Raw genomic sequence first — 24,745 nt, forward strand, 5'->3', positions numbered from 1 at the left:
AAGACAAAAATCGCTCGAAACAGCGAGAATCGTATGAGCTGCATTGTAGTTTTCACTAACATTTTACATATTCGTCTTTAAGGAAAGAAAGAAGATCGGACTTAGCTTCCTGTCGGCAACGAGGTCATTACAGACGGAGCGCTAACTGCCACAGGAGAAAAAATCCGTCTGTCTCGTTTTCAAGCGAACTATCCCGGCATTCGCCTTTAACAATTCAGGGAAACAAGGGAAATCTGAATTTATATCGCTGACTGGGGTTTTTATCAACCATCTTCCAGACTGCCAGTCCATCGTCTTGTCGCTTGACCATCTCTTTCGGAGTATTAACCTTCGTGCGATTATCTTTGCAAGAAACATTCACACTAAAATCAAGAAAGAACACCAAGTAAACAGTGTGGCTAAATCCAAAATTCTATGATATTTCTCTGTAATTGTTTGCTTATTGTGTATTTGATATGACAGTACAGTGATATCTCTCCTTCATCGTAGCGCAGTACAAATTGTAGCGTGCGAAAGTGCTTCTCCCGTTATCACACCAGCAGTGACTCACCGGATGTCAACGCAACTCTTCAGATATAAAACGAACGTCGGTGTCTGAGTCGCTTGCAGAACTCGCAGAGAGCAGTGGAAGTACGGCAGAATTTTTCTTGCAGTTTCATTTGGTATGTACAACACCTGCCAAAATTTCGTTTGTTTATGAACAACATTGCGCTTAAAAGACAAACGCTTTCTTTGTAGCATAGTGTGTAAGGATGTGCGCGAAGTATGCAGAGACGTGTGGCGGTATGACGTTCAATGTTGAGATCCTACTGCATTACGCCGCTGTGAGAAGTCAAAAGTGACCTTTAGTTTCAAGAATTTATGTCAAGGGCAAACTAGTTGAGCTGAGTTTCATCATTTCTCGTTTTACAGATATTTATTACGACTTTTGGAAGAGTAACGTCCTCCGTTATTTTGTGCTAGAAATTATGAGACGAATCTGTCATTCTTAGGACGCTATGCACTGTAGAGGCGTAGATGCTCAGTTGTTACGCTAAAGGGAAACTTCCATACTTCCAAGTACCGCTATTGGTTGTGCCTCAGTAGAAATGTGAACACACCACGGAAAATAACGCCTACTACTCGAATTCTTTAATCCGGAAGAAAAAAAATGAAATTTACGCAAAACGTAGTTATGACCTCCATTAGTAATTGGTCAGTTTTCAGAATAATCTCCGACCTTTGCAACAGGCTTTGTCCACCGTTCGACAATACACGGTTTTTAAAAATGATCAATACACTTTCAAGTGACTGTAAAAAAATTTTGTGTGGAGATAAGTTTTTATTATATATATGGAAACAGCAACTCAAGAAGTTTGTTTTGTTGCACTGATCTACAACAACATGGCTAACAGACAACAGAGAAGACATATCGCGTGGTTCATGTCGCAATTGCAAGATGACAGTGACAATTTCACTTGTCAACGGAATGGTATTCCTCTGCACTTCCAGAATGATGTTCGCATGTTCTTGGATACTGAGCCAATATGACGATGTATCGGTTGTGAATCTCTGGAAATCTCTAGTTACTGACTTGACCCCCAAGTTCTCCGGACCTGATATCGTGTGATTTTTTCATGTGGCGCTACATCAGAGGCACTGTTTTCACACCTCCGCTTTCCCACAACATGGCTGACGTAACAGAGACATATCAGGGCAGCTGTGACTGACATCGATGCGAATACTTTTAGGCCAGCGTGGGCCGACTTGGACTCCATACTGGACTTGTGCGGGATGACTAACGATTCACGCACTGAACGTATACTACCTAGCCTCAATACAAATATTTTCTACTATCACTTGAAAGTGTCTCGTTTATTCTGAAGAACCCCGTATATGGTTTTAACGTGCGTCACTACCTGTGCACCACAGAATTCGGTCTTCTGAATTATCCAGAACCTCATTCTCTATGAAGAGACGACAACGTCGCTCTCCCTCTTGGGAACCGAACGCTAGGTAGCATCATAATTAAAGGATCAGGTTGAATAATGTATGAGGTAAGAATTCCCTTTCAGTTTTTGTAACCTCAGCAGCAAATTACACATTCGTAAACGTTCTTTACCATGCGGAAGGATTTTACTAGGAGAACACTTCGAAAGCATACTTTCAGTTTTTCAGGCTGTTTTATGCTTCATAAATATAACAGCTTACCCCTCCTCCTAACACCCATCAGCACTATATTTTCCTAATCGCAGACAACATTAGCTATCACTAAATCGATTTTCTCACTTCCGAAATCTTTCTTCTTCGACGATGTACGTCCATCGACTGCATCTTCGATTCAGATTCAAAGCCATGAAACTGTGTCTCGTGTTTCGTTGCAATATTTATTAACATTTTCCTCCTTTCATCTTGAATTAGTGTAACAAGTTGGTGGCTACTGTTTTCGTTGTCCTTTATCTTTGTCGGCGCAGTTACGACATTCAAATCTTTCTTCTTCGACGATGTACGTCCATCGACTGCATCTTCGATTCAGATTCAAAGCCATGAAACTGTGTCTCGTGTTTCGTTGCAATATTTATTAACATTTTCCTCCTTTCATCTTGAATTAGTGTAACAAGTTGGTGGCTACTGTTTTCGTTGTCCTTTATCTTTGTCGGCGCAGTTACGACATTCAAAACGCGCTAGCTTTTAAATGAGACTGTTAGCAGTAATAAGAATATCACGGCTTTCATCGACGGATACATGCGGCTCTCTTCGTCGCTTGCTATCTGGAACACACGATGTCATAGGGGCGTGGTATGTTTGGCACGATCACTTCAGTGATGTGGTGGCCGTTGTGCTTCGTATCGGTCGACGCTGTTTGCTCTGCTGCTTACGTACAGATGTTGCGTCTAACTGTGCTGATATCTGCTGCTCCATCCCTAAAAGCAATCTTCAGCAGCTGGGCATTTCTAAGTGACAGTTAGCATTCAGGAGTTTTACCATAGGTCATTACCTAATAAGCGCATCGGTGTTACCGAAGGAAACGTCGCCTGATTAAGGCACTTTACTCTCCCTCTGGACGGGCCTAATTCAGTTCCTCGTCCGGACATTCAGATTAGTTTTTCCGATAGATCACTAAATCAATAAAGGCGAATGCCTTGAAGGTGCCATCGAAAACCTCACAGCCAATTTCTTTTTCCCAACCCAGTTGTATCCGACGTTGTGCGGCCTTTTGTTGACAGGTTGTTAAATTTCCTTTCCATCTTACGTTGATGTCGCCTTTTTTTTCAGACAGTACCGCTCTTACGTCTTCTCACAGACAATGCTGACATCCGAGCCTAAGCCAAATAAATTTGCTACTTAACGTATTTCCTTCTACGGAAGTGTAACGTGTAAGATAAACATTTCAGACAAGATGAGAATAGAAGCTTTTGAGATGTGGTACTACAGAAGAACGCTGAAGATTAGATGGGTAGATCGCGTAACTAATGAGGAGGTACTGAATGGAACGAGGAGAAATTAATTTTGGGGCATAATTTGGCTAAATGAAGGGATCTGTTGATAGGACAGATTCTACAACATCAGGGGACTATCAGCTTCGTGTTTAAGAGAAGTTTGGGCGGTAAAAATTACATACGGAGAAGAAAGAGACGAGTACAGTAGGCAGCTTGAAAAGAATGTGGGGTGCAGTAGTAAGTCGGAGTGGAAGAGGCTTGTACACGATAGAGTACATTGGGGAGCTGCGTCTAATCAGTCTTCGGACTGAAGACCACAACAGCAGCAGCAACAACAACAGTGGAAGAAATATAGAAGGTGTTACTTTACTCCATACTTCATACATCGGCGGTCCTACATTTCTTTTTCAGGGGCTAACACACTCGATTGTAACATTCATAAATTCCGTTGACTTCATCTTTGTAGTATGATCGCCATTGCCCCATGAGGCACACAAACGTTTTGTTCTGGGTAGTAGTATGACCCACCACTATTCCATTACGAGAGGAGTGAGTGTGGCGTCAGAACAGTCGTTGATCACGAATTCAGGAACTGATTAGTTTTCTTGTGCATGAAACATAACAGGATAGACTTTTAGTTAAATAGGTGACATCCACGGGTACAAGGCAGTAAGGAAAATATTGACGTGTATGGATGTGTATAGAAGTGTTTGGATGTTCACTATGAGTAGCGTACTTGCATCTACTATGTGAGTGAGGAAGGTGACTGAAGTGATTAGAGCAAATCAACTTTCCACGATCACAATATTTGTGTCCTTGTTTCCTAAGATTTCAAGAACATTTTTGTACGGAATTATTAGCATCGATAATTCTTACGGTGAGGTGTGTGAAACCTGATCTCACGAACTTTAAGTAATAGTGTGTCCGGAAAGTAATGTCGTTTCTGCGCATGTCAATATTCGTTATCATTTATCAGCTCATTGTTTACTTCAAAGTCGTGCAAAAGACATTTTAAGGTTAGAGTTACTTCTTTACGCGTACAAACACAAGTTACACACACAAACACGCACAACTCCAATCCCTTGACTTCACGTAAACCCCTAGCGCATTCTGAAGTCAGACGGGCACAGCCAAGTGGTACTTCATCCACAACCAAAACAATCATAGCCTCGTCTTTTACTCTTAAATAATTAGCTCTTAATTATTTTTTGTTGGCAGTTTGTGGTGAAATAGCCAGCAAATACCAGGAGAGGTATATATCTTCCATCGTTTTAATTTTGCAGGTGCAGTAACGCAACAGCTGCTACTGAAAACATTTGCTATGTTTTTCCTAGTGAATTAGACGTTTATAAACCCCAAATCTGGTTTTCTAATTTCAAATCCGGCAATTCTGATCTTTCTTAGAGTCACACACTCGAGGAACTGTCAAAGACTCGTAACCAACTTTAATCGACCATCCAGTAACATTTGCAAGCAGGTTGGTAATAACAAACAAAGCTAACCAATCCACAACATGTAACTTATTGCTTCAGCGAGCCAGTATAGAAGCATTTTTTGATCGCTTGATCAGTGGAGATTGAACATGGATCTTCTATGATAAACCGTAAAACACAAGAAAGGCAGTGTCTCTCTCCGGCGAATCGCCAACGAGTACAGCCAAGCCAGGACTACATCCCAAAAAGGCACTTTTGTGTGTTTGGCGAAGTCTTCACGGGGTCGTTCATTTTGAAGTGCTGAAACTTGGACGAACTGTGAATGTACACTTTTGCTGTGTACAAATGGACCGAGGAAACCAACCTTTAACTGAAAGGTTCCGCCCGACCATCAAGAGAAAAGGCGATTTCTGCAACATGATAATGCAAGACCGCACTACGGAAGTCGAACCCCAGAAAAAATTAATCAGTTTGGGTAGGAGGTTTTGCCTCACTCGTCACACATGCCCGATACTGCGAAATCGAATATCTATGTACTACGACGGTTATAACGTTTTCTAAGTGGTCCTAAATGGCATCTCCAGATGTTTTGCTCAAAAGCATTGTTATCGATTAGGCATTGAAAATTTGCACACTAGATGGAAAAAAGTTTTGATACAGAGGGCGATTACGTCACTGATTAAAAATGAAAACTTTTTAACACTGTATCCGTTTGAGTTTAATACAAAAACTGTCATTACTTTCTGGTGTTCCTAATATTTTATTAATGCACACAACGTGTTTAGAAATTAATGAATGCATGCAAATTTTAAGTCGAAAACACAGTATTGTTACTGTTGCATCTGTCTCTATTTGAAACCGCATCACAATTCGCTGTGAGAATGACCTCCATCTTCGGAGAACATTGCTGCTCCGCAACTGTGTGTTGAATTGATGAGTAACCACTCCATTTGTTAAACAGTTCCTTATTTTTACTTCATGGCAGGTTTGGGCTTTTGTATTGAAGTCATCTTCTAGTGGAGTCTGAAAATTGTGCTGTATTGGAAAATTTGGGAATTTGTGTTAAGTTACTGTGCAACCAAATTGCATCGGTCCCTAAGCTTACACACTATTTAATCAAACATAAACTAACTTACGCTAAGGACAACACAAGCACCCAAGTCCGTGGGAGGACTCGAACCTCTGACGGGGGAAGCCGCGCGATCCGTGGCAAGGCGCCTGCGACCTGCGGCTAACCCTCGCGGCGTGCTGTTTTGAAGCAGAGCAAAATCATTTGACTTTCTTCACCACAGCACAATTTTCAATTTCCATCAGAAAAATAGCTTCAGTATTAAAGCCGAAACCGGTCGTGGAATAGAATTAAAGAACTTGTACCAAGTGGATCAGCTATTCATCAGTTACCGAAACTTGTTTAAGTAAATAAAATTGCTTCCATAAAATACTTGAAACTAATTTTAACGGAATGTGCTTACGTGCAAGATGTTAATTTTGTGTGTGCTCTGCAAGATTGACAAGTCATTTACATAGTCTCCTGCAGGTACCCATACGATGACATGCGCACATAACGTTTTATCGCAGCTATAAAGTAGTACAAACCGCTAGAAGAAGCCCGAAGACTGTAATAAACGCGGGGAAGTAAGCTAACACACGCCTGAATGTAAAAACAAATCATGAGGCGAAGAGCAAACGGCGCTTAACTTCACTGGGCCGATTGAAGGCTTATATAGCCGTAGGATTACTGTAAAATCAAACTGCGATATACGAATTAATCCGCCGTTTATCAGCTGCATACTGCTTTCTGCAGCGACTATTTTTGCAACTTGTCACAGGGTGACTCATTCCGAGTCTTTTTGTTATGTCGGATCAAGACGACATGCAGGTGAATTAAGATTAGAGTTGAGAACAGTAGAAACATTTTGAAGCAGTGGTGCGTGGCTAGGCAGACACAGAGGCCAGGCAATAATTGCAAGGATGAAACAGAACAAGGAAACAACATTTTTTAATCTCTGTAGAATGGCTTACAATACAGGCGACAGATGAAGCTCTTAAATTACACCATTCACGCAAGTGTACTTGAATTTTCCGAGAAATTACAAGTGAGAAGTCTGAAAAAAGTGACAGGTAAAGAAGCGAATCACTGCACATGTTAAAGATGGAAGTGAGTTGAGACACTGAACAAATTTACATGTAGTCTACTAGTATTATATATTTACTTTATCGACATTTGGTCCAACAGACCTTAAAATCATCCTTATTGATTACTGATAGCTGCAAACTAAAATTATCTTTCTTGTATATGAAATGGACATTTCGTATTTAAGGTCATTTCTTTAGAATACGTACTTAAGTGAACCAGTTGGATTTCTCAACACGGATTAATATGTGTTGAAACATAAATCATATAAAACACATATTAAAACAGGATATAATCTCTCTAAGTGTTATTGCTATAAATTAAATTACACTCAAAAGTACGTAGAAAAATTGCATTTCGATATGAACCGAATGACTGGTATAAGAATTTGTACCTTGTTCTCACTGAAAAGTGAAATAATTTCCTGTGGAAACTGAAAATGTGCAGAGCTCAACAGCTTCATAATTTTTTCCCTCTCAGGTTCATACTTGGTGCAAGAGAGCAACAGATGGTTTAGATATTCGACAGACTCATCCTAACAGTCATAAAATGCCGATGCATTGACGTTGATTGTATACCTAAATCGTGGTACTGGTCGTTTTGACAAACCTGATCGGGAGGCCAGGTTGCATTTCAGCGTAATGCCTTGCCGAAACGCATTTTGAAGTTTTCGATTGATTATTCCACTCGGCCTGTGTTCTCAACGCTAGGCAAATACAATACTGTGTATGCAGAAGCTTCATATTAAGACATAACCGACTAGACGTTGCCTCCTTTGCTGGTTGGTGAGCCTTCTTATTATCAGATGTACAACAGTGGCTTTCAACACAGACATCTACTGTCTTACTGCGGTCTCTACTTTCTATAATCCGCTGTATAATGTTAACAGTGAAGTTAATCTCTTTCCTGGACCGTCTACTGGCTTCCAGCACTTTCACTACACATGTCGAGTCTTTTAACAAAAACATTTGTTTATTGAAGAGAAGGACGAGATTGGTGTTTAACGTCCCGTCGACAACGAGGTCATTAGAGACGGAGCACAAGCTAGTATGACAGAAAAATGGGGAAGTAAATCGCCCGTGCTCTTTCAAAGGAACCATCCTGGCGTTTGCCTGAAGCGATTTAGGGAATTCACGGAATTCCTAAATCAAGATGGGCGGACGCGGGTTTGACCCGTAGTCCTCCCGACTGCGAGTCCAGTGTGCTAACCGCAGCGCCACCTCGCTCTGTTGTGTCACTTCAGTTCTTCTAACAAATGTTACCGCCACTATTATCGCAATGACTTGGGCTGTAAATATACAGAGGTGTCCAAAAAAATGCGTCCACTGTTTAAAAGTCCATAACCCGCAAACTAATTGGCGGAGTTGTCTGATTTTTGGTGAAAGTGTAGCTTAAAGTCCAGCTTAAAGATATCACTGTAGGTGTTCGAAATGGTCACCATTAATATCCACACACGAACGATGCCGCCTGACTGCAGCACGAACTACTGACTGCAACGTGTTCAGTTGGTTATTTGCACATGAATGTACGATGGATTCTCGAAGTTCATCCAATGCGCGTGGCTTTTGTCGATAAACGACGTCCTTTAGTGTTCCCCACAGGCAAAAGTCCACAGGAGTTAGGTCTGGGGAATGTGGTGGATACTCCACAGCACCTCTACGGCCTATCCATCTTCCTGGTAGATTTTTGTCGACATACGCCCTAACACGATTTTGGTAGTGGACTGGGGCACCATCTTGTTGAAAGTAAAGTCTTCCGTCTCCATACAGGTCTCGGACGGCTGGTAAAATGGATGTCTGAAGCTTCTGAAGGTACGCCTCACCGGTAACTGTGCCGTCAAAGAAGAATGGCCCAATCAAGCCCCGGTAAAACAACCCACACCACACATTTACTCCTAGCAAATTCACGGCTTTGTCTACATGGACGATCGGATCTTCGGAGGCCCAGTAGATGCAATTGTGGCGATTTACTGTACCACTGAGTTTGAAATGTTCCTCATCAGACCACACAATCATCTCTGCAAACTCTTCATCGTTGTGCACCATGTTAGTAAACCACTCGCAGTACTCCATTCTACGATCTGGGTCGTCCTCGTTCAATGCGTGTAGTAATCGTGGGATGTTGCACTTCCACTTTGCTGTCTTCAAAATTCGCCGAATACTTGAGCGACTCACTCCAGTTTCACGGGCACACTGTCTCACAGACATCTGTGGTGAACGAGTGAATTGTTGTAACACACGACGGGAGTTAGCTGGACTTGTTACTGTTACAGGTCGTCCAGGTCATTGTTTGTGTACATCTTTAACACAGCCTTCGGCTTCAAATTTTTCTCGAATGCGACGGATCGTTAAACGTGTTGGTGGCTCTGTTTGATACTCATTTCGCCATTGCCGTTGAACCTCATTAATGTTTTAGTACTTAAAATACCACTTCAAAAGTGACTTCTTTTCATCGAATGTAAGCCTTGCGCCAGCCATGTTTACTCGAGTAACTAGGTGCAACTAAGAACAAAACACTGACTATCTGGCGACTGTCATCTGATAAAACAAAACAGCGCAATACAATGCTTGTATGGTGATTGCCAGAACTACAAACTATTACACTACCAAAGATGAGACAACTCCGTCAATTAGTTTGTCAGTTATGGACTTTTAAACAGTGGATACATTTTTTGGGCCCCTCTGTATAATTATCAGGAACAATTGTCCTACTGATATCAGTGTACAGTAGAAGCTCTAAGCGTTGTTACAAAGAATTCTTTCATACCCTGGAGCAGTACTCCATCGGACATGTAACTCTAATACCTTAATGCTGGTAGATTTTTGGTACATCTCCTTTCGCTTAATGACACTGCACGAACAAAGTCTTTTCATGCAATAGGTGGACGTTGGATTACAGACTTCGTGAGAAGCAATCCAATCCACTGTGCTGCCCGTGAAGCAAGGTGCTTCAAAAGTCACTGCCAACTCCTCAAACTTAGGGAATAACTAGGAATCACATCCAGTTGGTACGCCAAGACTGCGCTCTTGGGGTAAATAGCAATATGATATAACTTTTCTGAGTATTTCAGGTAACTGAATGAAACGGGGGTGGAGAACACTGGAGTTGGAGGCAAATTGTTGGGGGAAGCGTGTGGTCAACAAGGCCGGTGATCGATGGATGAAGTTTTTAATGATGATAAGAATGTTTTATAATTGTTATTATTTTAAAAATCATCAATGATTGCAAAACAATTGACGTTATCGTTTTATGTTGCAGAACATTACAATGGCTCCGCCTACACTCTACATTCACATGATGAGCCCTCCATGTCGATTTGTTCGTCTGGTGGTGGCCATCGTTGAGTTGGAGGTGAATGTAGTGGTCCTGAAGGAGCTTAGCAAGGAAATGCAGACGCCTGAGATGCTGGAGGTAAGCACATACTCCTATTGCGTAACTATTAAAAACGTTTAGAAAACAGGGTACTTTTTTACCATCGTAAAAATATTGGCTGCCCAGTGGGTACATCGGTGTCATCGTAATTCGTTCTGTTTGGCTACATCCACTTGTAGTTCATTACTGGCCTAAAGTTATGTTCATAATCACGAGTGAGTAAAGCGAAACATTGTACCAAGGCGTTGCTTGTTCTGCGTCAAGACCAGTGAATCTTGTCCTTATCTCTTATCAGTTGTTTTCTTCGTGGAGCTACTTGACCGATTAGTAGTGGCTGTACGGTCTGGAAGGTCTGCATAACGACCGGGAGAGCGGTGTGCTGACCACAATACCACTCCATACCGCATCCACATGACGCCGAAAGTCAGGGGAGGACACGGCGGTTGTAGACACCCTTAGGCCATGATGGCCTCACGAGGAGCTTGCTTATCCCACGTCTTCACAGGGTCGGTATGTCAATCCACCCCTGCACGGAATTTTGTGAACCCCATCCGAATGCGTCTAGTGTCATTCCATGTGGAAGTACGAAAACATTTTTGATATAGGATATCAGTACCAGTCCAGTATACACTTAGTCGGATGTGGGAGATCGCCTAAAAACCACATCCAGGCTCATCGTTAATCCGCCAAGCATATTCGATCTTGGGTTGGCGGGCCTCCCAAAATCCCAGAAGGATCGTTCTAACGTGCACGGTTATCTGTGCGGGGCAGTGACATACTCAGCCGTCTAACAGATGTGTAAATGGTCTATTATAAATTGCTTTCTCTAAGTCCTTCCGTTTATTCCTGATTAGCTGAGAAACCTGATAGTGCCCAGATGTTTATTTATAGCTGTTCCTGAGACTTCTTACACATGGAATTTGTTTTTAACTTCTTTGTATGCAACGTTCGAAGTAGTTTGATTTGGGACGTGAATGAACAACTTACTTGCTTCACTAGACTGCACTGGAGAGAGCCACATATAGCTGGCCATGCAGCTGCCACTAAGGCCCACGCCCGCAACATACAGCGCCTGACTTTGTTTTCTGTTATTGTCATGCCATAACATAAGATCACTGGGAAATGTACATGTTTAATGTGAGACGGTAAATTGTTACGAATAAATTGGATTTGGGTTAAAAAAAACTCCCTCCTGCACCACGACCCATCAAAATTTCCGCTTATATATTTTACTTTGAAGAGGAGTAACTATAAGACTCCGTGAGTGAGGGTTTCTGAGGAGTGAGACAATGCATTGTGCTCTCGATCAGAGTTAGGGTGCGCCTTGCTTCCAGAAGGAGTTTCCAAAGAGCGATTAAAGCCTAATGTTTTGGAGCCATAGCAAGTCTCGCCTATGTTCACTGGATTCTTGAGATCGCATCTTCTTCAGTCTTTTAGCCATTCTGGTGTATTCTGAAAGACTCGACTGTTTTCTAGACATTTTTATTTGTATACAGAAAGAAATCAAAATGTAATATGTGGGCACCTGAATCAAAAAGCAATCTTAATAGCTCTTTTCTCCTAACCTATCTAAAGAAGCAAAGTAATGTCGTTAAGTTTTTAATACACAGTGCGAAATCAGTAGTTCCGTATATCCCAGCTGTTAGTTTATATTTGTAGATATAAGTCTGGAGTATTTAATTCTGTCACTGATGTAAACTTTCGAAAATTCATTTCTCACTGAGTTAAAAAAATTGACAGTGCCTTCTGTTGGTTCTTTGGCGTACTACGCCGCACTGATTAAACATTTGAACTATTGAACTCAACAGACGATTTTAGATAAAAAATTATATTACAATATCTTTTTTCTCACAAGTTATCTGTGAAACCCCATGAAAGGTCGTGTAATAGTTTTGGAGATTACCATGTTCAAGCAGACAGACACGACGATTTTAGATAAACTGAAATCACGATATTTTTTGTGATCCGATTTTGGTAAAATAAATCCTATCCATTGTCCCAATCTACGATAAAGTGAAAATTTTTGGAGTTAGCGTCTTTAGACTACGGTTTCGTGGTTTTATTATTAGTATAGAAACAGACAGTTTACAACATTGACAGGATTTTTCAGTTGGGTGCTTTACAGTTCACAAGATTTCTAGCCGTTTCTCTTTTTTACTGTGTTAATCTTAAATATACAAATCTTACTTGCTACATTTTAATGTAATTGTTCCAGAAATTCCCCCAGCATCAAGTCCCAGCATTGGATGACAACGGCCTGTACATTTCCGAAAGGTGAGCATAAGATAGTGTTTATGTCAGTTTTGATTTGGTAAAAATTTTCCAGAGTAATCTTCTCAGCAAAGTGTACACTACTTTGAAACTTCCTATCAGATTAAAAACTGTATTCCGGGCCGGGAGGGATCTTGCTATAAAGACGAGTCATGAGACATGCTTAGATGACTCACTCAGTGAGAACATTGTTTGCGATGATCCCATGTGCCGGATTCGAGTCTCCGCCAGCAGACACTTTTAATCCGTCAGGAAGTTTCATCAACAATTATTTTTGTATAGACTGGAACCTACAGTCTCATTTACCTTTCAAACACAACGATTGGATGATGAACTGTGTGCTTTTCCGATTAAACAAGCACGGTTTTTGCTCTACACAAGTTTTAAGTACAGCAGTAACATCTAATGGAAATCATTACCAGATAATGCTTGAAGAAGGGAACTTCTGCAAAAATATATGACAGTGTGGTGTATTTCCATGTAGACATTGGGCTTTAACTCATATAAAGATTTCACGAGTCTCCAGTAACATCATATAGTTTAATTCCCTAGAGACTTCAGCAGAGTCCTCTGCGGCTAATCTAAAATGGTAACTGGCTGCCGTAGAGTCCCTTTAATTTGTTATTTACCTTTTAATCCTGTAAATACATTTCATTTCCTACCGTGAAGAGCAGGGCAGGCTGTTTGATACTCAGGCAGACCGTCAAGCTCTTTTTACTTGTTTCCATATCCTGGCCGTGCGGTCAGGGCGAACTGTACAGGATCCTCTCTACTACCGCCCTACAGCATGTTATCTCAGATGAGCTGTCTCTCATCAATTGAGAATACGTAGGCCTATTGGTCTCGTCCCACTACAATGCTGAACCCTCACAATGGCCAGATCGTAGTACGCGCTAAATTGCGAGCCATTTCCTTTGTCAATTTTTGTAAGTGCTTTATCTGAAAACTACCTTGAGCAGTTAAACAGAGAACCGACTCGTGGCGATAACATATTAGACCTTCTGGTGACAAACAGACCCGAACTATTTGAAACAGTTAACGCAGAACAGGGAATCAGCGATCATAAAGCGGTTACTGCATCGATTAATTCAGCCCTAAATAGAAATATTAAAAACGGTAGGAAGATTTTTCTGTTTAGCAAAAGTGACAAAAAGCAGATTTCAGAGTACCTGACGGCTCAACACAAAAGTTTTGTCTCAAGTACAGATAGTGTTGAGGATCACTGGACAAAGTTCAAAACCATCGTACAATATGCGTTAGATGAGTATGTGCCAAGCAAGATCGTAAGAGATGGAAAAGAGCCACCGTGGTACGACAACCGAGTTAGAAAACTGCTGCGGAAGCAAAGGGAACTTCACAGCAAACATAAACATAGCCAAAGCCTTACAGACAAACAAAAATTACGCGAAGCGAAATGTAGAGTGAAGAGGGCTATGCGAGAGGCGTTCAATGAATTCGAAAGTAAAGTTCTAAGTACTGACATGGCAGAAAATCCTAAGAAATTCTGGTCTTATGTCAAAGCGGTAGGTGGTTCAAAACAAAATGTCCAGACACTCTTTGACCAAAATGGTACTGAAACAGAGGATGACAGACTAAAGGCCGAAATACTAAAAGTCTTTTTCCAAAGCTGTTTCACAGAGGAAGACTGCACTGTACTTCCTTCTCTAGATTGTCGCACAGATGACAAAATGGTAGATATCGAAATAGACGACAGAGGGATAGAGAAACAATTAAAATCGCTCAAAAGATGAAAGGCCGCTGGACCTGATGGGATACCTGTTCGATTTTACACAGAGTACGCGAAGGAACTTGCCCACCTTCTTGTAGCGGTGTACCGAAGGTCTCTAGAAGAGCGTAGCACACACAGAGGCATACCGACAATCCTTCTTTCCACGAACAATACGAGACTGGAATAGAAGGGAGAACCGATAGAGGTACTCAAAGTACCCTCCGCCACACACCGTCAGATGGCTTGCGGAGTATGGATGTAGATGTAGATGTAGATTGTTGTCCGGTATTTTCGTATCAATTCTGTCTTTCATTTGCTCAATTCAGAAGCAGTTTGTCCGTACCATGTCGACGAATACTGTCATGTGTCCATTCTTTAAGGCATGTCTCAATTCCATAGGTAGCGCAGGTGCAAACACAATCACAGAACAAAGCTAAAGCTCACAAAGCCAGAACGAGCTGGATCGACGCCAGCGGCCTAGCTTCCTGGAAGTCCGCCTGACCAGATTGTTTCCTAGTCGGCGATCAAATCATTTTCGCAATGGGCCGAAAGGCCCGTTCGTTTCCTCCATATGGATTATGAGTTCACAATGAGACGTTGATAGTCTTGGCGTATATAATTCTAATGATAATTGCTTCAGAAAGTCTATCGTCTTCGTTATTATTCGTGAAGATTGGCAGTTTTCGATAAGTATCTTCTTCCCGCATGTTAGAGATGATCACAGCGTAATTATCTTATTCCAAACTGAGACTGCATTTCTGTTTCAAGTTGGCAACACTGAAGAAATGATTTCTGCAGAACGCGATTGACGAGGCTGTCCGCAGCTCGTAGTCTAGTGGCTAGCATTTCTGCGTCTGGATCACGGGATCCCGGGTTCGATTCCCGACCGTGTTGGGGATTTTCTCTGACTGGGGACAGGGTGTTTATGTTGTCAGCATCATCATCATGCGTGACTGTGACTATATTAGATTGTGAAAAATTTGGATTACGTAAAAATAGGGCCTTTGTACGGGCGCTGATGACCGAACCCGTTGAGCGCCCCACAAATCAAACATCGTCATCATTGAGAAGACTAGTTTCAGTTTTAATTTTTATTGCACAGAACATTTCAAGTGTTCGTTAGCTTTGAGTGTCACCTCTGCTTGCACAGTTCTCTCTCTCTCTCTCTCTCTCTCTCTCTCTCTCTCTCTCTCTCTCTGTCTCTGAAGCATAAAGCACAGGTAAACTGCCTGTACAGCATGACAGAAGTAAGACATGGCTCTACGAGTACATCTATACTCTGTGAGTCACTGTGAGGTGTATGGCAGAGGGTCCCATTGTAACAGTTATGACGGTTTTTCACATCCATTTCACCTAAGGAGCGCGAGAAGAACGTTTAAATATCTCTGTCTGTTCTATAATTAATCTAATCTTGTCCTTACGATCCTTATGGAAGCGATATAAAGCAGGTTCTTGAAACTTTATTAGTAGTCTTTCTCGAAATAATTTGTATCTTCAAGATTCTGGCAGTACAGTCCTTTCGACGTCTGTGAGGTTCACCCACGGATCAATTAAACCCGTAGCCATTCGTGCTGCCCTTCTCTGTAAACATTCAACATCCCCTGATAGTCCTATTTGGTACGAGTCTCACACAATTGAGCACTATTCTAGTTTGAGTAGCACGAGTGACTTTCCAGCAGTCTCCTTTTTATATTGACTGAATTTATCTAGTATCCTATAAATAAACCGAAGTCAGCCACATGCTTTACCCACAACTGGGCTTATGTGATCGTTCCCTACTAAGTGTTACTCCGAGGTGTTTAATTCCAGCTGTGGTTCATTGATATTATATTCACAGAATACCGTGTTTGTTAGTTTGTGAAGTGCACAGTTTTACATTACTGAACATCTAAAGCAAGTTGCCAATCTTTGCACAACTCTGAAATCTTATCAAGACTTGACTGAATATTGGAGCATCTTGGTTCAGACTTTCGGTACACGCTTAAATTCTTTTTAAAGATCTCCTACTGCCAGCCTCAGGTTTTAACCAGATTTCTATGCCTAGTATTATGTGAGCTTCAGTGCTGTTTTGGAGCTCTAACGAACTGTGGAAATTTGCGAATACTTCTGCAGTTAACCAGTAGATTTTAACATTCTCACCTTTCTTTGGATTACACTCATCCTTCCTGTTCGGTGCTTCGCTGTGTTGGAAGATGTCATGGCCATTTCAGAGGAAATAGAACACTGTTAGATGTACGCTGTTTGGAAGAAGAACACTTTGAGGGGAAACCGTCATTTTGTCTAACACCAGCACAGACAGATTAGCACTGAACGTCCAAATCACTTGAGTGCCTTTAGAGACAGATTAGTACATAGGGAAATAGGCATGGATAGAGAAGTACCGCGTGGTTATAATTAAAATGCAGCAACTCACGGAGGTCCAGAGTGATTTTAATTATCGTGTGACAGCGAAACTTGGTAGATATGCTAAAGCATTAATGTGGAACCGATTGATGCTGAAAAAATTAGTTACCATTTTGGCCACCAGGTGCAAATCTGCGCTGTACACTGCTTTTATGACAGTATGACATCAATGCTGTCATTTGACAAGCCATAACGTGAGTGAAGAGTATCGCTATCGAAAAGAGAGCGCGTGCGCTTTTAGTGAAACTGTTTCGTATTTACGCCAGCTATTTCACCACTGCATTGAGGGAGTATCGCCGACTGAAAGATTTGAGGAGAGACCCGATGCCACCATGTGGTTTTAAGAAGATAACGAAATTCGAAAACACGGGTGAGTTTGGTGTGACACCTGGAAGAGGAAGGCGTGTTATCCGAATGGAAGCTATTGACAAGGTTGCTGTTACTGGTAACTGACCATGCAGCACGTATCCCGAGTAGCGCTATTGCTCGTGCAGTGTCATGAGCACTGTCCATGCCATGGCCAACAGCACAAAATGTTTTCAGGTCTATTTTACATAGGTTCCTAGATCAAGACGGTGGAGCAGCTGAATCTCATGATCCGCAGCAACAATCTGAATTTACTCATCGTTTCTGGGACGCGTCGAAGCTGATGACATGTGGCCGGACAATCTTCTGTGGAGTGACGTGGCACATTTTACACTACAAGGGGCAGTGAATACACAAAACTGTTGAATTTGGGGCACTGTTAAAACGTTTGTTGTGCACGAAGAGCCATTGCACACGCCGTAAGTGACTGTCTACTGTGGAATCAGAAACTGCTTTATTCTCCTTCCGCCGTTCTTTGAAGAGAATACGCCCAGAGGCCCTGTCTGCACGTTATCGAGACCTCCTTGTACAGCATGTGCTTCTTGCTTTGGAAGAGCGCATCTGTGTGGAAATCACTGTCTTCGTGCAAGATGAGGCAAATCCTCATGTCACTCGCCCGTTGAAACATCAGCTTAATGCAACCTTCCACCAACATGTTATCTCCTGAGGTTTTTCAGATGAATGGTCAACAAGATCACCTGATATGAATTCACTTCACTTTTTACTTTTGGGATATCTAAAATAAAACGTTTGCCGGGAACACGTTCGGTCTCTATTTTATCTGAAGGCCAATATACGAGAACACATCGCTCAGGTTGCACCGAAAATGCTACGAGCATCGTTTTACGGATGCAACAACTCGTCTCCGGTGCTCATACTGGACTAATTGTGTAGGCGGCGGTTAATAATAAAATCAACATAATGCCTTTATCATCTGGTTGACATTTTCTGCCCACGTGCCTTTGCTAATCCATTGCTCATGGACCACCGCAGCGCCAGATTTGCACCTGGTGGCCAAAACTGGAACTAATTCTTTTCCCACGTAAATCGGTTTCGCTTTAACGCATTAGAATATCTACCTAGTTTCGCTGCCATGCGACAATTGCAGCCCACGCAGGACCTCTGTGAGTAGCTACGCTTTAATTATAACCACCCTGTACATTTGCCATAGCCTCGTTGAAGTGGAATTTGCCAGAAATAATTTAGGGGGACCTGTAAAACTCAAAGGAACCTGAAAAAATTAATTCTGAATGGCTCAACCAATATTTAAACCTCTCTGCTCTGGAATACTAGTCGGCTTTCCTAACCACTGTTCCGTTTCAGTCGACCGCTTCCATCTAATCTCGTTCTATATTATACATACCACCGCCACTGGTCCTTAATGTCAGCACTACGCACAAAATACTCGTAGCTGCACTTTACGCAACATATCAGCATGGACTACCGTAATCTATAACAGATACAACGTCTCGTTAGATTACCAGCAATACACAGATCGACTGATATGTCCTTGGTACTATTTTAATTAATTGATTATTTGAATTAATGAGTCCTGTAAAAAATTACACCTCTGCTCAACTAACTCTAAGAGGGAGTTCAGCCCTAATCCAGTGGATGTACTGTCTGCTGGACGTCTGTTATTTTCCGGTGGTGAGCTGCTTTGAAGGGCTATTTTTGTTATATCTGATGAGCTGCTTCATAGAGCTGTCTATTGCGATGAAACACGCTCTCGTCTCAGTTCTGCTCCGTAAGTGGCTACAATGTCCCATCGTTTCCCTGTGATGACTCCGGTCGTCAAAAGCAAACTGCAGTTGCTCTAAAGCAATTAATAACTGAAGTCAGTACCACCTCATCTCCCCCGAGTCACAGCGATTTCCTCATCTGTCCTTGATAAATCATTAATTGTTCCGTTACTGTGTCAAGACTGAATGCTCTATTCTTTCACACTAGCTAGCCTGTCCACTGTCCTCTTTGTGTCATTATTTTTTTTCTTTTTGGATTTACCATCCCATACTTTTTGAAGTTACACTGCTGACGTTGCCTTATGGCAAGGTTTCCACTATTCATAGGTCACGCAAAATACACATTATAAAAACTTGTTTCCACAAGATTTTTTCCTGAATTTTCTGTAGTAACAATGACAAGAAGTAGATCTTTAAGATATTAAGTTGAGTAAAAGAGCTACTAACAATATCTTTCTTTTTTTTTTTTAAATAGTCGTGCCATTGCCATGTACCTCGTCTCCAAGTATGCAAAAGATGACTCTCTCTACCCTAAGGACGTGAGCAAACGTGCTCTCGTTGACCAAAGGCTGTTTTTTGACCAGGATCTATACGCCAGATTTTTGAAAGTATTCGTAAGTACCTATTTTAATATCATTTCACTTACAGTATCTCGTTCCTTTCTATGTTTCAGAATTTAAACATTCTTGGTGTTATAGAGCGTAAATACATCTGGATTACGATATAACAGTACCTGCAGTTACTCCACTACAAGTTTCGCTCGCTACCTTTGGTATTACCCATGATCTCATTCCAGAAGTTACGTTCTACGTTAAGTTTCATATCTGCAGAATAAAAACCGTTTTGTGCAACACATATTCTGCCTGATCCAAGATATTCGGACATCCCTCTGTAATGTGGTACTGACCACTAGACGTCACGATAGGTGGAGCTGATAGACTAAAAGGAGGATGTGAGTATTGTCCGTGGAGAAGCATAACAGCAGAATGGTTCGGTCAGGAGAGTTCGGCGACTAACGTCACTGGATGTCATCTGAGTAACAGATCCATCAGGGACATTTCAACTCTTCAAAAACTGCTCAAGTCAACATTTGGTGATGCGACTGTGAGTTGTAAAGGCGAAGGAACAGGCACAGCTAAACCAAGATCAGACCTAATCTACTGATGGGCAGGAGCCCTCGAGAATTGTGGGGAGTTGGGAGTGATTACCAAAAACCACTTGAAATCAGTGACAGGTATCAATCGTGAGTTCGTAAGTGATATCACCAGTATAGCTACCACAATGACTGTGCATAAATATTTAGAAAGAATGAGATACAACGGTCCAGCAGCTCGTCATAAGCCACACGTTCCCGTAGTCAACACTAAACGAAGATTGAAGCGAGTTGACACGGTGGTTGACACAAGAATTCGGGAGGACGGTTCTAACCAGCGTCCGGCCATCCAGATGTAGCTTTTCCGTGATTTCCCTACATCGCTTCAGGCCAATGCCGGGATGATTCCTTTGAAAGAGCATGGCCTACTTCCTTCCCTAATCCGATGGGGCCGATGACCTCGCTGTTTGGCCCCCTACCCTAGATCAACCAACCAAGCTTAAAGTGGCGTAAAGAGCACAGTGAATAACTGGAAACGAATAATTTGGAGCCATGAATCACGCTAAGCCCTGTAGCAATCCTTTGGAAGCGTTTGGGGTTGGAGAATGCCTCAAGAACGTTACGTGCTGTCGTGTGTAGTGTCAACAATGAAATGCAGAGGAGATGCTGTTACAGAACTGAGGTGTTTTTCGTGATTAGAGTGCGGTCCTATTGCATCATTTAAGAAAATGCGGAAGCATAAGAACACATTTTACAGCGTGTGCTGCGAACAGTAGAAGAGCAGTTCGGAGACGCTGACCGTTTGTGTGATGGCAGTGGCCTGCCCAGAGTCCCGACCCTAACCCAATAGAACACCTCTTGGATGGGTTAGAGTATCTACTTCGCTCCTGACCACGACGTCCAACCTTCTCTGGTTTCGGCTTTTGAAGAAGAGAGGGCTAACATATCTCCAGAGACAACTTGTTGAAAGCGTCGCAAGCAGAGTTGAAGCCGTCGTAAAAGCGAAGGTTGGACACAACCCATATTAGAGTCCACTAATAGGTGACCGGTACTTTGCATAAGGTAGAACGTAACTGACGGCCTCGTCTCCTTTATACTTTTTTACAAAATTATCTGCAAAAACTGTCAACAAATAACACAAATTTCGCTATTACTCTTCTATGTAAAATTTTAACAACGTAATACATACACCAACTTACGCTCCAAGATGACTTATGGACGTCATTCCACCCACACGTAAGTACAACGTAAAATAATAGCACGTAGAATAGACGTAGATAAAATGATGTATAAATCTAATGTCAACACGAACACTTGATAACGGCACACACGCCGAAACAAGCTTGCAGCTAACTTATGTAATGAACAAGAAATAAACAATTTGCAGCTAATTTTGTCAAAAGTATGAAGAATGTGTCATATTAGGACCCTAGGCAAGCTGCGGGCCCACCAGAGAAGAAGTTATTTAATGTGATGCTCTCATATTTAAGAACATAGACAAATCGCGGAATACCTTGCTTCGGTTGTTATTCGATGAAGTTTTAAACTATTAACAGCGTTTCTAAATAAGATATTGGACTGTAAGGCGTACCCAGCAACGGATATAAGCTCAGGTCACAATTTAGCAATGGAGAAAAGTCCAGAATAACCATTGTGGAAGGAAGTGGGGTAGTGAACTACTACGGAATTATGAGAAACATTTGAAGCTAGTTAAAGACGTGGATACTGCGATAAGGAAAGCCCAAGGTAGACAGTTCCGTTGAATAGGATTGCAAGTCTCCAAAAACAGCAATCACAGATGTTCGACAAACAAACGTAAGTTCTAGCAAAGTAACTGCGAGGAAACCTTGAGTAACAGGAGAAATATTTCAATTGACTGACGAAAAAAGAAAGTTCAAAAATATGAAGAGAAAGACAGTAACACAGAAATAAATATCACTTAGGAATGAAATAAGAAGAAAGTACAGGAAAAACAATGCGATATGGCTGTAGGGAAAGTGTGAAGAAATCGAGAAAGAAATGATCATCGGAAGGACTAATTCAGCACATAGGAAAGTCAGAACAAACTTCGATGAAATCAAAAGTAACAGTGGTAACATTATGAGTGCAATGAGTATTCCGCTGTTAAACGCAGAGGCGAGATTGGAAAGGTGGAAAGGATACATTCATGGTCTGTGTTAAGAAGAGGAATTATCTGATTACATGATGGAAGAAGAAATTGAAGTTAACATAGAAGGCATATGGAATTCAGTATTAGTCAGAGTTTAAAAGCACTATTAAAGGCTTGAGGTCAAAGAAGACAGAAAGCACAGATAAAATTCCATTGGAATTTCTAAGATCGCTGCAGGAAGCGGCAACCAGCCGATATTTGTGTTTGTGTGTATAATCTATTAAACAGGCGATATACCATCAGACATTCGAAAAAATATCAACCACACAATTCCTAAGATAGCAAAAGCAGGTAAGTGGGAGAACTATCATCGCATAATCAGCTTAACAGTTCGTGCAACCAAGTTATTGACAATAATATACAGCAAAATGGAAAAGAAAATTGAGGATCTGTTAGATGACGACCAGTTTGGCTTTAGGAAAGGTAAAAAGGCACCAGGGAGGCAGTCCTGATAGTGCACCTGATGAGGGAATCAAGACTGAAGGAAAATAAAGACACGTTCAATGGGTTTGTCGATCTGTAAAAAGCGTTCAACAACATAAAATGGTGCAAGATGTTCCAGATTCTCACAACAATAGGAGTAAGCTACAGAGAACAAAGTGTAATGTATAATATATACAAAGAACCAAGAGGGGGCGATAAGATTGGAAGACCAAGAACGAAATTCTCCAATTAGAAAGAGTGTACGGCAGGGATGCAGTCTACGGTCGCAGGTTCGAATCCTACCTCGGGCGTGGGTGTGTGTGATGTCCTTAGGTTAGTTAGGTTTAAGTAGTTCTTAGTTCTAGGGGACTGATGACCTCAGACGTTAAGTCCCATAGTGCTCAGACCCATTTTTTAGGGATGCAGTATTTCGTCCTTACTGTTCAATCCATACATAGAAGAAGCAATACGGAAACAAAAGGAGGTTCAAGTGCGTTATATGCACTTACAGTGAAATGATATCAATCGTATGGTTCACTGATCGTTTTGCTATCCTCAATGAAGGAAAACAAGAATCACAGGATCTGCTGATTGGAATGAACAGTCTAATAAGTTCATCGGATGGATTGACAGTAAATTGAAACAAGACAAAAGAAATGACAAGAGGCAGAAATGAGAATAGCGAGAAGCTTAACATTAGAATTGATGATCACGAAGTAAACGAAGTTAAGTAATTCTGCTACCTTGGAAGCAAAATAAACCACGACGGACTACGCAAGGAGGACATGAAAAGCAGACTAGCACAGCCAAAGAAAGCGTTCCAGGGCAAAAGACATCTATTAATATCAAATATAGACCTTAATTTGAGGAACAAATTTATGAGAATGTGGGTTTGGAACACGGCATTGTATGATAGTGAATGATGGACTACGGGAAAACCTGTGAAGAGGAGTATCGAAGCGTTTGAGGGATGGTGCTAGACACCAATGTTAAAAATTAGGTGGTCTGATAAGAAATGAGGAGGTTCTCCGCAAGCTGGCGAAGAAAGGAAGATAGGGAAAACACTAACAAGAAGGAGGGACAAGGTGATAGGACGTGTGTTCAAGACATCAGGACAAAGCTTCCATAGTGCTAGAGGGAGCTGCAGAAGGTAAAAAGTGTAGAACAATACAGCTTCAATACATCTAGTAAATAACTGAAGACGTTGGATGCAAGTGTTACTCAGAGATGAAGAAGTTGGATCAGGGAGGAATTCGTGGAAGGCCGCATCAAACCAGTCAGAAGACTGATGACTCAAAAATATATAATTAATTAGCACAAACTAAAATGTTTCCTCATAATCAAGTTTTCGCAGTAGTGGTTTTACTACTGATTTCTTTCATCACCTGCTCTGAACTCTTCACGTCACACTATATCAATCTACTTAATGTTTGAAATTCATCAAAAACATCGTTTAATATACTACCAGTTACTTCTTCCCATCTTCTTCCACAGTCGGCATTTTACTTGCAGGGCTCTACATCAAGTTTCTAAATTTTCATTTTTTGCCCATATGTGATAGTTGTTGGCTTCTATTTTTGAAAAAGGTTTTTCTGCTTTCACTAACCTGTGACGGTTTTTCTACGTTGTCGATATTGAGAATACCGTCCATCCTGTTTAAAATTTCTTCTTAATTCCAGCGAGTTACGCTATGGAATCTATAGACCCTAGCACTACTACCTGTTCTCCTGCTTCCTATAAAACAGTGTCTTCCTTCCCTTACTACGTCTTCGATAAACAGTTTATGGTAGGTTGTAACTTAGCTGAACATCCTACGTAACACGATGTCATATTCCTTGATTTTTCTAATTGTATTGCTTCCACTTCTTTACTTTGGATTACTAGGCCATTACTATGATTTTATCTACATCCTTATTAAGATTAGAACATTTTATCCACTATACTTTTTAGAGGAGTGTCTTCAAAATTGGGATAAATTAGTCCTGGTTTTTATTACCTCATCCATTATAGTCAGACATGAACACAGCAAAAGAGTCACATATCAATCTGTTTTTTATTGCAAATCATTTTGCATTTCAGTTACAGTACAGCCATCATCAGTATGTCTAGTAGCGAGTCATAAAGACCTAGAAAGCATTCTTAAAATTACCTGTGTCTGTATGACTCTCAACTATACACACTGATGATGGT

The 24,745-nt window shown here is 41.4% G+C and overlaps 1 protein-coding gene across 1 annotated transcript in view; it reads left to right on the forward strand.

Moving 5' to 3' along the window:
- The first annotated feature begins 554 nt into the window (after positions 1-554).
- Positions 555-24,745, forward strand: part of LOC126455518 (glutathione S-transferase D5-like) — a 33,337-nt gene continuing 9,146 nt past the window's right edge. Inside the window, exons 1-4 of the mRNA XM_050091269.1 lie at positions 555-662; positions 10,245-10,397; positions 12,574-12,632; positions 19,345-19,483. Of these exons, the coding sequence (XP_049947226.1) occupies positions 10,254-10,397; positions 12,574-12,632; positions 19,345-19,483 (342 nt within the window). The 5' untranslated portion in view covers positions 555-662; positions 10,245-10,253. The remainder of the gene's footprint in view (positions 663-10,244; positions 10,398-12,573; positions 12,633-19,344; positions 19,484-24,745) is intronic.

This window comes from Schistocerca serialis, chromosome 2, assembly GCF_023864345.2.
Source record: "Schistocerca serialis cubense isolate TAMUIC-IGC-003099 chromosome 2, iqSchSeri2.2, whole genome shotgun sequence".
Lineage (NCBI taxonomy): Eukaryota > Metazoa > Arthropoda > Insecta > Orthoptera > Acrididae > Schistocerca > Schistocerca serialis.